Source organism: Pseudophryne corroboree, chromosome 5 (assembly GCF_028390025.1).
Source record: "Pseudophryne corroboree isolate aPseCor3 chromosome 5, aPseCor3.hap2, whole genome shotgun sequence".
In the NCBI taxonomy this organism is placed as follows: domain Eukaryota; kingdom Metazoa; phylum Chordata; class Amphibia; order Anura; family Myobatrachidae; genus Pseudophryne; species Pseudophryne corroboree.
In genome coordinates this window covers 720,429,611-720,445,143 of record NC_086448.1, presented here as the reverse complement: position 1 = coordinate 720,445,143, position 15,533 = coordinate 720,429,611, and the positions used below count along the sequence as shown (strand labels likewise).

General features: G+C 43.3%; 1 protein-coding gene across 1 annotated transcript in view; it reads left to right on the top strand.

Moving 5' to 3' along the window:
* The window catches only part of ZBTB10 (zinc finger and BTB domain containing 10), a 52,754-nt gene extending 38,182 nt beyond the window's left edge, over positions 1-14,572 (top strand). Inside the window, exons 4-5 of the mRNA XM_063923981.1 lie at positions 7,875-8,050; positions 10,986-14,572. Coding sequence (XP_063780051.1) covers positions 7,875-8,050; positions 10,986-11,384 — 575 coding nt within the window. The 3' untranslated portion in view covers positions 11,385-14,572. The remainder of the gene's footprint in view (positions 1-7,874; positions 8,051-10,985) is intronic.
* The last annotated feature ends 961 nt before the right edge of the window (positions 14,573-15,533 follow it).

Genomic DNA, 15,533 nt, shown 5'->3' with positions numbered 1-15,533 from the left:
ACTGTATTTATTATTTCCCTTTGTATCCAGAACACTGTGTAGTTATTTTCCCTTTGTATCTACCATCTAATGTAAATATTTATAGATAGTTGTGTGAAAATATTATTGTGGTGAAAGTTTGCCTATTGTATATATGTTGGTGCTAGTAAAGGCTCCCATCCACTAGTCCGATTTGGGCACTTTTCTTCAGATTTAGGGGTCTATTCATGAAGCAGTGAAAAGAGTGGAGAAGTGAAGCTGTGGAGAAGTTGCCCATGGCAACCAATCGGCTGCTTTATACAGTTGTATAGTATGCAAATTATAAATGTTACTTCAATGCTGATTGGTTGCCATGGATAACTTCTCCACTGGCTCACTTCTCCACACTTTTCACTGCTTCATGAATAGACCCCTTAGACACATCTGACCGTCAAATCCTAAGAAAAGTGTCACATCGGATGTCTCTTCCGATCCGATGCGCAGTCCTGTGTCAGATATGTCTGAACTACAGATCTTTGAGGCTGCCCCAACTATTTATCTGAATCTGAAGACATCTGAGTGTTTTTTTTTTTTTATTTTTTACTTCAGATGTATCTGATCAGATTTATCTGAAGAGTCAGTTGACTGGCATCTCCTTGACCACTCCCACCCACCACAGGACACGGCAGCAGTAGCATCAGATCAATCACATGTAGTGGTGCACATACACTTGTACGATGCCCCGCGACATCGCGGGGCATCGCAACGGCAGTTCAGGTGCGATGAAATTGCACCTGAATTGCCAAAAAGATGACCATGCAATAGATCGCATGGTAATCACGTGATGGGCACGTCACCGCCGAGTGGGAGCGGCGGGTGCCCATCGCACATCGCAGTGCGATATATAGCATGTGATTCGATAGCATGCAATTCGATAAATATTATGTGCAGCACATAATATCTTGAGACGCGATATTCGACCGCCGTGCCCGCGCATCGCGTCGAAAGGTACTAAAATGTGCATACAATCCTTTGATTTCTCACAGATGTGGTCGAAATCTAAGGATAGTATCGATAATCTCATAAGTGTATGGGCACCATAGCATGTGTGCATCAGATATATCTGTAGTGAATGTAGTGAAAATTAAAGCCAGGATCTGATCCGATTCCCAGGTCGCTCCCAGGAGAGTTCAAGAGAAATCTGATGCGATCTGCAGTTCAGACAAGTCTGAGTAGTGGATGGTCACCTTATAGTCTGACTGCAAAGCTCAGCATTCAGTATTTGTCCATTATTTATCTCTTTCCCAGAGCCTGCTGCCAGTCTGTCTGTAGTGTGGTACTGCATTACAGCACAGTAGCTTGGGCTACATGGCACAATGGCGTGGGATGTGTAGTCAAGCCTGAAAATATGTCAGAAAACTCACAGCTTTGAGATACAACACAGTAAAAAAAAAAAAAAAATATATATATATATATTACTTTGGTGAGTGCTGGGTTCTTTGTTTGTATTTGTTTATATATATATATATATATATATATATATATATATATATATATATATATATATATATATATATATATATATATATATATATATATATATATATATATATATATATATATATATACATACATATACAACTGCTCGGCTCCGGCACTCCCTGCTATGCACAACTTGCTCAGGTGCCTTCCCTGTGGGACATGCCCACACACATGTAGAGATTATTTTGAAGGCGGCACTCAAAGACTTACACAAATGGTGAAAAAACATCCACGTGTGGATGTTGTTTTAATGCGTGTTACGTTTCGGGGACGTGTGTGTGATATATAGATAGATATATATATATATATATATATATATATATATATATATATATATATATATATATATATATATATATATATACATACACACACACCGACATTGGGCACAGCAGAACACCTTTTTTATTTTTCATTTCATGTTCCTTTTAACAAGTTGGATTTCCCTTTTTACCCCACCTCCGATGCTGAGTTTTTGCTGTCTGAATGTATGTGAAGTACATTGAACTTGTGGCCCACATTCATATATAAATATGATGGTCCTAATATCTGTTAACGATTTTAGGATTTAACTTGTGCCCTGAGAAGTATACTGATGTTTCTCTGACGTCCTAAGTGGATGCTGGGGACTCCGTCAGGACCATGGGGATTAGCGGCTCCGCAGGAGACAGGGCACAAAAGTAAAAGCTTTAGGACTAGGTGTTGTGCACTGGCTCCTCCCCCTATGACCCTCCTCCAAGCCCCAGTTAGGTTTTTGTGCCCGGCTGAGAAGGGTGCAATCTAGGTAGCTCTCCTGAGCTGCTTAGAATAAAAGTATAGACTTAGGTTTTTTTATTTTCAGTGAGTCCTGCTGGCAACAGGCTCACTGCATCGAGGGACTAAGGGGAGAAGAAGCGAACTCACCTGCGTGCAGAGTGGATTGGGCTTCTTGGCTACTGGACATTAGCTCCAGAGGGACGATCACAGGCCCAGCCATGGATGGGTCCCGGAGCCGCGCCGCCGGCCCCCTTACAGAGCCAGAAGAGTGAAGAGGTCCAGAAATCGGCGGCAGAAGGCATCTTGTCTTCAAGAAAGGTAGCGCACAGCACTGCAGCTGTGCGCCATTGCTCTCAGCACACTTCACACTCCAGTCACTGAGGGTGCAGGGCGCTGGGGGGGGGGCGCCCTGAGACGCAATGAAAACACTATTTATGGTAAAAAGTACATCACATATAGCTCCTGGGCTATATGGATGTATTTAACCCCTGCCATTTTACCTCATAAAAAGCGGGAGAAAGGCCGCCGTGAAGGGGGCGGAGCCTATCTCAGCACACATGCGCCATTTTCCCTCACAGCTCCGCTGGAAGGACGTCTCCCTGACTCTCCCCTGCAGTCCTGCACTACAGAAACAGGGTAAAAAAGAGAGGGGGGGCACTAATTTGGCATATAAAAACATATATAGCAGCTATAAGGGAGAAACACTTATTTATAAGGTTGTCCCTATACATATATAGCGCTCTGGTGTGTGCTGGCAAACTCTCCCTCTGTCTCCCCAAAGGGCTAGTGGGGTCCTGTCCTCTATCAGAGCATTCCCTGTGTGTGTGCTGTGTCGGTACGCGTGTGTCGACATGTATGAGGAGGAAAATGGTGTGGAGGCGGAGCAAATTGCCTGTATTAGTGATGTCACCCCCTAGGGAGTCGACACCTGACTGGATGGTCTTATTTAAGGAATTACGTGATAGTGTCAGCACTTTACAAAAAACTGTTGACGACATGAGACAGCCGGCAAGTCAGTTAGTGCCTGTCCAGGCGTCTCAAACACCGTCAGGGGCTCTAAAGCGCCCATTACCTCAGTCGGTCGACACAGACACGGACACTGACTCCAGTGTCGACGGTGAAGAAACAAACGTATTTTCCAGTAGGGCCACACGTTACATGATCACGGCAATGAAGGAGGCTTTGCATATTTCTGATACTACAAGTACCACAAAAAAGGGTATTATGTGGGGTGTGAAAAAAACTACCCGTAGTTTTTCCTGAATCAGAAGAATTAAATGAAGTGTGTGATGATGCGTGGGTCTCCCCCGATAAAAAATTGCTGATATCTAAGAAATTATTGGCATTATACCCTTTCCCGCCAGAAGTTAGGGCGCGTTGGGAAACACCCCCTAGGGTGGATAAGGCACTCACACGCTTATCAAAACAAGTGGCGTTACCGTCTCCTGATACGGCCGCCCTCAAGGAGCCAGTTGATAGGAAGCTGGAAAATGTCCTAAAAAGTATATACACACATACTGGTGTTATACTGCGACCAGCGATTGCCTCAGCCTGGATGTGCAGCGCTGGGGTGGCGTGGTCGGAGTCCCTGACTGAAAATATTGATACCCTTGACAGGGACAGTATTTTATTGACTATAGAGCGTTTAAAAGATGCGTTTCTATATATGCGTGATGCACAGAGGGATATTTGCACCCTGGCATCAAGAGTAAGTGCGATGTCCATTTCTGCCAGAAGATGTTTATGGACACGACAGTGGTCAGGTGATGCGGATTCCAAACGGCACATGGAAGTATTGCCGTATAAAGGGGAGGAGTTATTTGGGGTCGGTCTTTCGGACCTGGTGGCCACGGCAACAGCTGCAAAATCCACCTTTTTACCCCAACTCACCTCTCAGCAGAAAAAGACACCGTCTTTTCAGCCTCAGTCCTTTCGTCCCCATAAGGGCAAGCGGGCAAAAGGCCAGTCATATCTGCCCCTGGGTAGAGGAAAGGGAAAAAGACTGCAGCAGACAGCCTCTTCCCAGGAACAGAAGCCCTCCACCGCTTCTGCCAAGTCCTCAGCATGACGCTGGGGCCTTACAAGCGGACTCAGGTGCGGTGGGGGGTCGTCTCAAGAGTTTCAGCGCGCAGTGGGCTCACTCGCAAGTGGACCCCTGGATCCTACAGGTAGTATCCCAGGGGTACAGATTGGAATTCGAGACGTCTCCCCCTCGCAGGTTCCTGAAGTCTGCTTTACCAACGTCTCCCTCCGACAGGGAGGCAGTATTGGAAGCAATTCACAAGCTGTATTCCCAGCAGGTGATAATCAAAGTACCCCTCCTACAACAGGGAAAGGGGTATTATTCCACACTATTTGTGGTACCGAAGCCAGACGGCACGGTGAGACCTATTCTAAATCTGAAATCTTTGAACACTTACATACAAAGGTTCAAATTCAAGATGGAGTCACTCAGAGCAGTGATAGCGAACCTGGAAGAAGGGGACTATATGGTGTCCCTGGACATCAAGGATGCTTACCTTCATGTCCCAATTTGCTCTTCTCACCAAGGGTACCTCAGGTTCGTAGTACAGAACTGTCATTATCAGTTTCAGACGCTGCCGTTTGGATTGTCCACGGCACCCCGGGTCTTTACCAAGGTAATGGCCGAAATGATGATTCTTCTTCGAAGAAAAGGCGTCTTAATTATCCCTTACTTGGACGATCTCCTGATAAGGGCAAAGTCCAGGGAACAGTTGGAGGTCGGAGTAGCACTATCTCGGGTACTGCTACAACAACACGGGTGGATTCTAAATATTCCAAAATCGCAGCTGATCCCGACGACACGTCTGCTGTTCCTAGGGATGATTCTGGACACAGTCCAGAAAAAGGTGTTTCTCCCGGAGGCGAAAGCCAGGGAGTTATCCGAGCTAGTCAGGAACCTCCTAAAACCAGGAAAAGTGTCAGTGCATCATTGCACAAGGGTCCTGGGAAAAATGGTGGCTTCTTACGAAGCGATTCCATTCGGCAGATTTCACGCAAGAACTTTTCAGTGGGATCTGCTGGACAAATGGTCCGGATCGCATCTTCAGATGCATCAGCGGATAACCCTGTCTCCGAGGACAAGGGTGTCTCTTCTGTGGTGGCTGCAGAGTGCTCATCTACTAGAGGGCCGCAGATTCGGCATTCAGGATTGGATCCTGGTGACCACGGATGCCAGCCTGAGAGGCTGGGGAGCAGTCACACAGGGAAGAAATTTCCAGGGAACGTGGTCAAGTCTAGAGACTTCTCTCCACATAAATATACTGGAGCTAAGGGCAATTTACAATGCTCTATGCCTAGCAAGACCTCTGCTTCAAGGTCAGCCGGTGCTGATCCAGTCGGACAACATCACGGCAGTCGCCCACGTAAACAGACAGGGCGGCACAAGAAGCAGGAGGGCAATGGCAGAAGCTGCAAGGATTCTTCGCTGGGCGGAAAATCATGTGATAGCACTGTCAGCAGTGTTCATTCCGGGAGTGGACAACTGGGAAGCAGACTTCCTCAGCAGGCACGACCTCCACCCGGGAGAGTGGGGACTTCACACGGAAGTCTTCCACATGATTGTGAACCATTGGGAAAAACCAAAGGTGGACATGATGGCGTCCCGCCTCAACAAAAAACTGGACAGGTATTGCGCCAGGTCAAGGGACCCTCAGGCAATAGCTGTGGACGCTCTGGTAACACCGTGGGTGTACCAGTCAGTGTATGTGTTCCCTCCTCTTCCTCTCATACCCAAGGTACTGAGAATTATAAGACGGAGAGGAGTAAGAACTATACTCGTGGCTCCGGATTGGCCAAGGAGGACTTGGTACCCGGAACTTCAAGAGATGCTCACAGAGGACCCATGGCCTCTGCCGTTAAGAAGGGACTTGCTTCAGCAAGGACCCTGTCTGTTCCAAGACTTACCGCGGCTGCGTTTGACGGCATGGCGGTTGAACGCCGGATCCTAAAGGAAAAAGGCATTCCGGAAGAGGTCATACCTACCCTGGTCAAAGCCAGGAAGGAGGTGACCGCACAACATTTATCACCGCATTTGGCGAAAATATGTTGCGTGGTGTGAGGCCAGGAAGGCCCCCACGGAGGAATTTCAACTCGGTCGATTCCTGCATTTCCTGCAAACAGGAGTGTCTATGGGCCTCAAATTGGGGTCCATTAAGGTTCAAATTTCGGCCCTGTCGATTTTCTTCCAGAAAGAATTGGCTTCAGTTCCTGAAGTCCAGACATTCGTCAAGGGAGTACTGCATATACAACCCCCTTTTGTGCCTCCAGTGGGATCTCAACGTAGTTCTGGGATTCCTCAAATCACATTGGTTTGAACCGCTCAAATCTGTGGATTTGAAATATCTCACATGGAAAGTGACCATGCTGTTGGCCCTGGCCTCGGCCAGGCGAGTGTCAGAATTGGCGGCTTTGTCTCACAAAAGCCCATATCTGATTTTCCATTCGGACAGGGCAGAACTGCGGACTCGTCCCCAGTTTCTCCCTAAGGTGGTGTCAGCGTTTCACCTGAACCAACCTATTGTGGTGCCTGCGGCTACTAGGGACTTGGAGGACTCCAAGTTGCTAGACGTTGTCAGGGCCCTAAAAATATATATTTCCAGGACGGCTGGAGTCAGGAAAACTGACTCGCTGTTTATCCTGTATGCACCCAACAAGCTGGGTGCTCCTGCTTCTAAGCAGACGATTGCTCGTTGGATTTGTAGTACAATTCAGCTTGCACATTCTGTGGCAGGCCTGCCACAGCCAAAATCTGTAAATGCCCATTCCACAAGGAAGGTGGGCTCATCTTGGGCGGCTGCCCGAGGGGTCTCGGCTTTACAACTTTGCCGAGCTGCTACTTGGTCAGGGGCAAACACGTTTGCAAAATTCTACAAATTTGATACCCTGGCTGAGGAGGACCTGGAGTTCTCTCATTCGGTGCTGCAGAGTCATCCGCACTCTCCCGCCCGTTTGGGAGCTTTGGTATAATCCCCATGGTCCTGACGGAGTCCCCAGCATCCACTTAGGACGTCAGAGAAAATAAGAATTTACTTACCGATAATTCTATTTCTCGTAGTCCGTAGTGGATGCTGGGCGCCCATCCCAAGTGCGGATTGTCTGCAATACTTGTGCATAGTTATTGTTACAAAAATCGGGTTATTATTGTTGTGAGCCATCTTTTCAGAGGCTCCTCTGTTATCATGCTGTTAACTGGGTTCAGATCACAAGTTGTACAGTGTGATTGGTGTGGCTGGTATGAGTCTTACCCGGGATTCAAAATCTTTCCTTATTGTGTACGCTCGTCCGGGCACAGTATCCTAACTGAGGCTTGGAGGAGGGTTATAGGGGGAGGAGCCAGTGCACACCACCTAGTCCTAAAGCTTTTACTTTTGTGCCCTGTCTCCTGCGGAGCCGCTAATCCCCATGGTCCTGACGGAGTCCCCAGCATCCACTACGGACTACGAGAAATAGAATTATCGGTAAGTAAATTCTTATTTTTAATTTGTGTTTCCTGATGTTTAATGACTAGGTAAATGTGTAATGGTCTGCCTGATGCTGTTTGGTGATCCCTAAGTGTTATAATTCAAAATATATATGTATTTTGTCTTCTTTCTTAGGAGATGCTTCAGCTGGGCTTATGAATAAGTTAAAATGTCCTCACTGCAACTATGTAGCAAAATACAGAAGAACACTTAAGAGACACTTACTAATTCACACTGGGGTGAGATCCTTTAGCTGTGACATTTGTGGAAAGCTGTTTACCCGCCGAGAACACGTCAAGAGACATTCCTTGGTAAGTTGTACTGATCCTGACCTGTCATTAAATGACGCTGGGGGTAGATTACAGCTTGTTCCTCTGTGAAAGAGCCATTTGCATTATTTATAACTTAGAGAGTTTACTTTATTAATTGGCCCAAGAAGGTATTTCACATTGCACTCTCCTATCCTGCATTAGTAGCCTGTAACTATGGCCCTCATTCCGATTTGTTCGCTCGCTAGCTGCTTTTAGCATCATTGCAAACGCTAAGCCGCCGCCCTCTGGGAGTGTATCTTAGCATAGCAGAATAGCGAACGAAATATTAGCAGATTTGCTACTAAATACTCCTAGATTGCGATCAGCTCAGTCCGTTTAGTTCCTGGTTTGACGTCACAAACGCCCTGCGTTCGGCCAGCCACTCCCCCGTTTCTCCAGACACTCCCGCATTTTTCCCTGACACGCCTGCGTTTTTTAGCACACTCCCGGAAAACGCTCAGTAACCACCCAGAACGCCCCTTTTCTGTCAATCGTTTACCGATCAACAGTGCGACTGAAAAGGGCCGAACGGACACCAGCAAAACTGCTAAGTTTTTAGTTAAATAACTTAGCGCATGCGCGCTGTGTACCATGCGCATTTAGCAACAAATCGCAGCATAGCGAAAATCGGCAACGAGCGAACAACTCGGAATGACCACCCATGTGCGATATAGAGGCCCTGTCACCACGAGAGCAAAGCCATTAACATCTGTGGGCTCGATTCAATTAGATGACAGTTGAATAGCGGCGGGAATTAGCTCCCAGCGCTATTTGTTACAGCGCAGTGATAAATCGGAGAATGCCCATTCTCCCGGACTAATCGGTGTTTTGTTGGAAGAACAGGCATTCTCCAATTTAAGTGCCTGTTGCAGCGCTGTTTCCGCTGCGCCAAGGGCAGAAATCAGCATCACGCTGGCCCCTACGTTGGTGCGAGATGAAATCCCATCATTGAGTTTCACATGGCGCTGTATTGAATAGCGCCAAGAGCTAATTCCCGGCGCTATTCAACTGTCATTGAATTGAACTGAATCGAATCATGCCCACAGTGTCTACTGTAAATCTGAGTGCTTATTGGCTGAATACGCTATTGCATTGGTTGGGCTACACTTCATGTTCTATTGCGCACCTTTCTTAGGTTATTCTATTAACAATCCTTAAACTTGATGCAAAAAAAAAAAAGTCCCCATCATGCTTCTGTTGAAGCTGTAGAGGAACATGTATGAAGCATGCTCTGTATGCAGAGTACTCCCTGAGTAGCAATCGTTCTCTCTTTCTGACACCCCTGGTTTGGTGGGACTGACATCTGTCTGATTACACACTTTGTCGACTTGTCCGCCAAAAGAGCGGCCTATTAGGTAAGCCTACACACTTACCAGTCGGCCCCTCAGTATGTTGGGCTAGATGTCACAACTGGGCAGACGTTGAAATGTGCGCACCCACTTGTGATGTCGGCGGTCCCTGCAGACAGTGTATGTGCAGTTGGCACATACACTGCCAGACTTGAGATATATCATGCAGGACAGACGCGATATGGCTGTGAATGATGCCATCCAGACATAGCGGATGTACACACCCACTGATGACTTACAAATATATAGCTTGTCACTCAAATGAATAGTATATCTGTCCAGTGTGTAGCCAGCCTAACTGATGGTGCTGACCTAGAGTACTGCTCGGTTCTGGGCAAAGTCTACCATTATATATGATTGTATGAAATAAGAAAATGATCTCAACATATTTCACAGTCTGTAAAAATGATGAAAATGTTTCTCCCGTGAGTTACATGAATTTGGCAGTGCTATTGCCTTTGTTATATGCTTTATGCTTAATACCTATTGTACCTTGTACAAAGGCTATATATAACTTGTCTGCAAGTTTATAATGATGCTCATCATTGTCTCAATATTACTCATGGGTAAGGACTCCAACTCAAATATAGGAATCTCTGTAATGGTGAGCAAAGAGATAAATCCTCTTCTACTTGGCGATTTATGCCAAGTATTAATTAGTTAGAGCTATGTGAGCTAGAACTTGTATTTGGCTATTTTATAATTTATTGGGCATCTGTTTTAACTCAGGTGATTAGTAAAGAAGTCATTTTAAAGCAACGCTTATCTCACAATATTTCTCTTGTGTTATGTGCAGGAATTAGGTGAAATGTTTGTATAATCTATTTTGGATACATTCTGTTTCTTTGGGGACACGTAACTATGCATTATCCATTCTCCTCTAAATTATCTGATAAAGTACATCCACCTGTATGGAAAGGGAGGGGGATACATATAGGGGTTTATTCAGTTAGTGTCAGATACTCTCCAACACTTCACTATTCTATTGCGGGTCGTTTCCGTGCTGATTCCAACCATTCATTTTCATACTCTCTTATGGGTGAAAATGATTGGTCGAAATCTGGCCCATTTTCGACCGCGGTGAGGTCGAAAATACATGGATGAGCTGAGATTCTGCTCATCCTTGTGTTTTTCGACATTTCAGAATTTTCGACAGGGCGGACAAACGGAACATAAATTGAATACTGAAGTGTCGGAAAGTGCCGATTATCGGCGGAAAGTGCCGTTTTTCCGCCCTGTCGAAAGTGTGAACAGTAATTGAATATTGCCCATAGATGTAAAACCAAATGGAAAAGTTTTTTTGTTTTTTTAATTTATTTTTTTGGAGTATAGTGTACTGTATGGTAACTCAAGGGAAGGACTAAGCTGCTGTCAATAAGCGCAGGTGTAAATTTTCTTTTGTTGCAATCTGTGCATAGAGATGTTGCTGACACAGCTGTGGGTGGTCTTCTCTAAAAGCTACCTATGCTGGTTCTCCAGATAGGCTGTTTGATAGACACATGCTGTTACTGTAGTCCTCCTTCCATCTTGCACTGGTCACTAAACCATTTTGTGTTTTGTTTTTTTTCCCCCCATCTTGCATTCAGGTGCATAAGAAAGACAAGAAATACAAGTGTATGGTGTGTAAAAAGATATTCATGCTGGCAGCGAGTGTAGGAATCCGACATGGCTCTCGGCGCTATGGAGTTTGCGTAGACTGTGTGGATAAATCCCAACCAGGGCTTCAAGAGTCTGGAGTAGAACAGGTGACGGACCCAGACTTTCCTAGGGATGAAGAGTATGACGATAATGACCCTGTGGAGACAGTGGATGCAGACGACGACCTAGTGGATGAAGGAGAAGATCCAAATGACCATTCCCGTTGGTCAGAGCAAAATGACCCCTCGCGCTGGGGAGATCAGAACAATTCCTCACAGTGGGAGCGACAGAAACCCCAACCTCGGTGGGACGAGTCAGGAGACGTTTGTATGACAATAGATGACTGACTGCCAATTGGCATTTAAACTCAAGGGTGCTGCAGCTGGATGTGGGTGGAAAGCTGAGGGTTGAAACGTTATTGGACTGAAGGCTTATTAAATATGGTACTCTGCTGGACAATAGTTGTTGCTGTGAAAACTGTAGGGTCAAAGCCTTATAGCAAAAAAAGTTTATTTTCTTTTTTTTTTTTTTATTTGCACAGGACTGTACAGAATACAACCGTGTTTGGTTGAAATTTACAGAGTCCTAACATCTCCAATCAGTTATCAAAGAAATGTATTTTTATTTATAGGATATAGCTATGTTGGTCCTATCAAAGCCTAAAAAAAAACTACTATTGTAATGTTAATTATGTGTATCAGTTAAGTTTTGTTAGAATGGAGAGATTATGTCGAATCAAGGTATGAATGTGATGTCCTTTACACTACTACAAGAGTGAATTAATGTTCAGTCTTTTACATGCGTTGCTAATCCCTCTTCCCCCTGTAAGGATGCAACTGCTTTAAGCTCAAATGCAGACCCTTCTCAAATGGGTTACGGGCGAGGTTCCACATTTTGTTAGCAAGTTTGTGATGAAGATTGGTTGAAAGGAAACAAAAAGGAAAACAAAAACAAATCATGGCTTGTGTTGGATCACATTTCTCCCACCTGTAGAAATTTAGGGTTTTGAATGATTCACTGTAATTGTATTCACATTTTGTTAAGTTATTTTTTTTTAGTCTTGTCGATTCTTTGTTGGCGCCCCCTATGTGTTCACCGCTCTGTCCTTGGAATTCAGGTCACGCCAAGTGTTTCAGTCACGTGTTTGTGATACGATGATATCACGAGCTATGATGAAGTCAGGTCTACATTTTGCATAATATAAAGGGATTACCGAACAGAAATGATCAGCAAGTCTCTCTAGACTGCAGTCGTCTTTCTAGTTCAGTCACTTGCTCATAAATTGCTGCTTTTTAATATTAACAATGTTTTTCATAGACTATGGGTGAATGTAATCTTTAATAGTCTGGCAATGTAGATTCCTGCAAATGACCCTCATAGTTAGGATTTCAGTTCATGTTTAAAGCTGGGTATACGTTCTACCATTCTTCCCAGATTCCTGACTTTAGCACTTGGCTAATTATGCATAAATTATTTTACAGATGTAAATTATTTTATTTTATTCTGTTTTAACAACTGGCCTCTGTTAGAGCAGACACTCTGTTCCCCCTTATGTGCTACAACATCCCAGTTAGTCATGTCTAACCAGGTGGGTTGGATTAATTTGATTATGCATTAATAAATAGCTCCTTAATTCAGGGACAATTTCCGAATACGAGAAGTCATCTAAGAAAATGAGTTCAATTGGCTCCTCTCTGACCTGCTATATTGATTAAAATTGAAACACACACAGAATATTACTAAATCTGGGTCGGATGTATTAAGCCTGGAGAAGGCATAAGGAAGTGATAAACCAGTGATATGTGCAAGGTGATAAAGGCACCAGCCAATCAGCTCCAATATGTAAATTAACACTTAGGATCTGATTGGCTGCTGCCTTTATCACCTTGCACATATCACTGGTTTATCACTTCCTTATGCCTTCTCCAGGTTAATACATCTACCCCTCTGTTTCTTAAAGTCAAACGCATATTGATTCTGGATCTAATGGTCTGTAGGGTTGCACAGGTGTTTCTGTGGGATGTTTCAGGCACTTTCCACAGAAGGAACCCACATTAGGCGCTCTGTGGATGTAGTCCCCGGACCTGGTGTAAGGTCACCGCGTAATAATGAGCAGCGTGGTTTGGTTGCACAGAGCTTACACTATCCTATATGTACTGTATGACGCTCTGGACCCCTTTCTTGTTTTATAATAGGTTGAAACTGAATTGTGATAGCTGTTTGGAGTTTTTATGTAGACTGCCAGGCAATTCTGAGTGCTCAAACAGATTTCTTATTTGTTAAATAAATGCTTTATGATTGCCCCTTCTGTTAATAGGAATATCATGTCGGGTTGAGTTTTTCAAATGTGTATAAACTGCAATTATCTCTTACAGTTTTATTATTTATTTTATATATATATAAATATATTTTTATTTTTTGGAGGGGGGAGCAATATTGCAATGACTATCTATTTAGAAGAACAATAGATTAGCTAATTCTAATGTCTCGCCCCCTTACAATTTTTAATTATTTTGTTTCTTACACCAGCTCACGCGGTGACGACCGTCTCTGGGTCTGACCCTGGTACGGTTTAAGCTGGAGCTACTTTTTCAGGTGGTTGATTATAAGACCTGTTCAGCTAAGAAAGAGGAAATGAAGCATTTCAGACCAGCAGGAAACATTTAATAAGTGGCCACTCCGGATTTCTTCCATCATCTTACTAAATGGGGCAAATGTAATAGGTTCCGGGTTTGCCAGAGGTGCGAAATGCTGATTTCAGAGTTTTTTTTAATGCGGCAATCGTTGTTGCTGCTTCAAAAATACCTCCACAATCAGCCGGCATCCCACACCGCCGGCAAACTCTGACCCTATTACATACGGCCAAATATCTTTGCTGCCTAAATGATACCACATTCAGTAACAGTCCCGCGTATATGATAAGGATTGCATTTCTGCAGTCAGAATATCTCCTTTACGTCACTGAAAGCATAATACCTCCTAAACTTGTAACCTTTTCCACTTGATGATTTTTTGTTTTTTTTGTTTCTGGTGGGGTCCAAAATAAATTTTTGTTTTAAAAAGAGTGTATTTTAAACATGTTCTGCTTTTGTGAATATGTAAGTAGTGTATGTCAATTCTTTTTTTCCCCTTCTCCATTTCTCATCTAGACTCCTATAAATAGTTTAAATAATTTGCTCCTTGTAGAACTGTCAATATATACATATATATATATAAATATTTAAATATTATAATATATATACATTTCACAAAATTCTGCTTTATTAGGAGCAAACTCACTCAGAGCTTAGAACCTTGGACCTGGCTTTAAATTCTGTTGTGCTTTTCTTTTCTTTTTTTTTCTTTTTTTTCTTCACAAGATCTTATTCTATTGAAACAGAGTTGTTTTCCTACTTCAATCATTTATGTATATTCGATAAATTATGACCAAATGTGATGTTAGATTGCATACAGTAAATTTAAATATACACTTGGTACACTATTATTGTTGTGGCTTTTATTTGGCTTGCCTGTTTTAATTAAATCGGTCACATGACTTATTTTTTTTATTACTGTAACATGGCTAGCGGGTATGATGGATGGATGGCGGTGAAAGATGTGTGCCCAACTTCTACTCAAGCATTTTGACACTAACCAGAACAAGTACAAATATTTTATTCCAGTTGATCAGTTCTTTCTAATTGCAAAGGGACACAAAAATCTTATAACAAAATTATTATTTTTTTAAATCTACAAAACGGTTTGCAATATCCAAAAGCTACTCCTTCCGACATGTCACAAATAGTTAAATCTCAAGAAGTACTTTTTATAGTTATATTTCCAGTCAGCAGGAATATTGTATTGTGTAGATCAAAATATGGTATATATGAAACATTCCTGTTTAACAGTCAATAGTGCAATTCCTCATTGTCAAATGGATATTTCCTACAATCAAGAAAATAATGTAACTTTTAAAACTCAGTCCCAAGGGATTAGTAAAGGACTATGAAAATGTAAAATTAATCAGAAATATAAATTATAATAGAAACGACCTGAATTGGAGTGAATCAGATCTGCGTCTGTATAACGCGCACGCACACACGCACACATATACACATACCTGCTTTTGGTAGGAGCAAAACTGGTTTGTAATATTTCTAACTCTACGTTATTCGAGGGCTGTTCTGTTTTTTCCCTTCAAATTTGTCATGAACTAATAAACATTTATTGATCCATATTAGCCTGGCTGTTGTATGCGTGGTTTGGCTTTTAAGATAATTGGAAAATTTGTTTCTTAGTCAACACCACCTTGTATTAAATTGATACTTGGCGGGACAAGGGGTCAAAGCTTAGAGAAAGATAAAGTACCGGCCAATCAGCTTCTGTAAAATGATAGAAGCTGATTGGTACATTATCTCTTTCCTTCCAAGGTTTGATAAATCTCCTCATTGGTGTGTTGAGAATTACATTTTTTTTTTTTTTTTGGGGGGTGTTTGCATCTCCTATTTGGTGAGCAA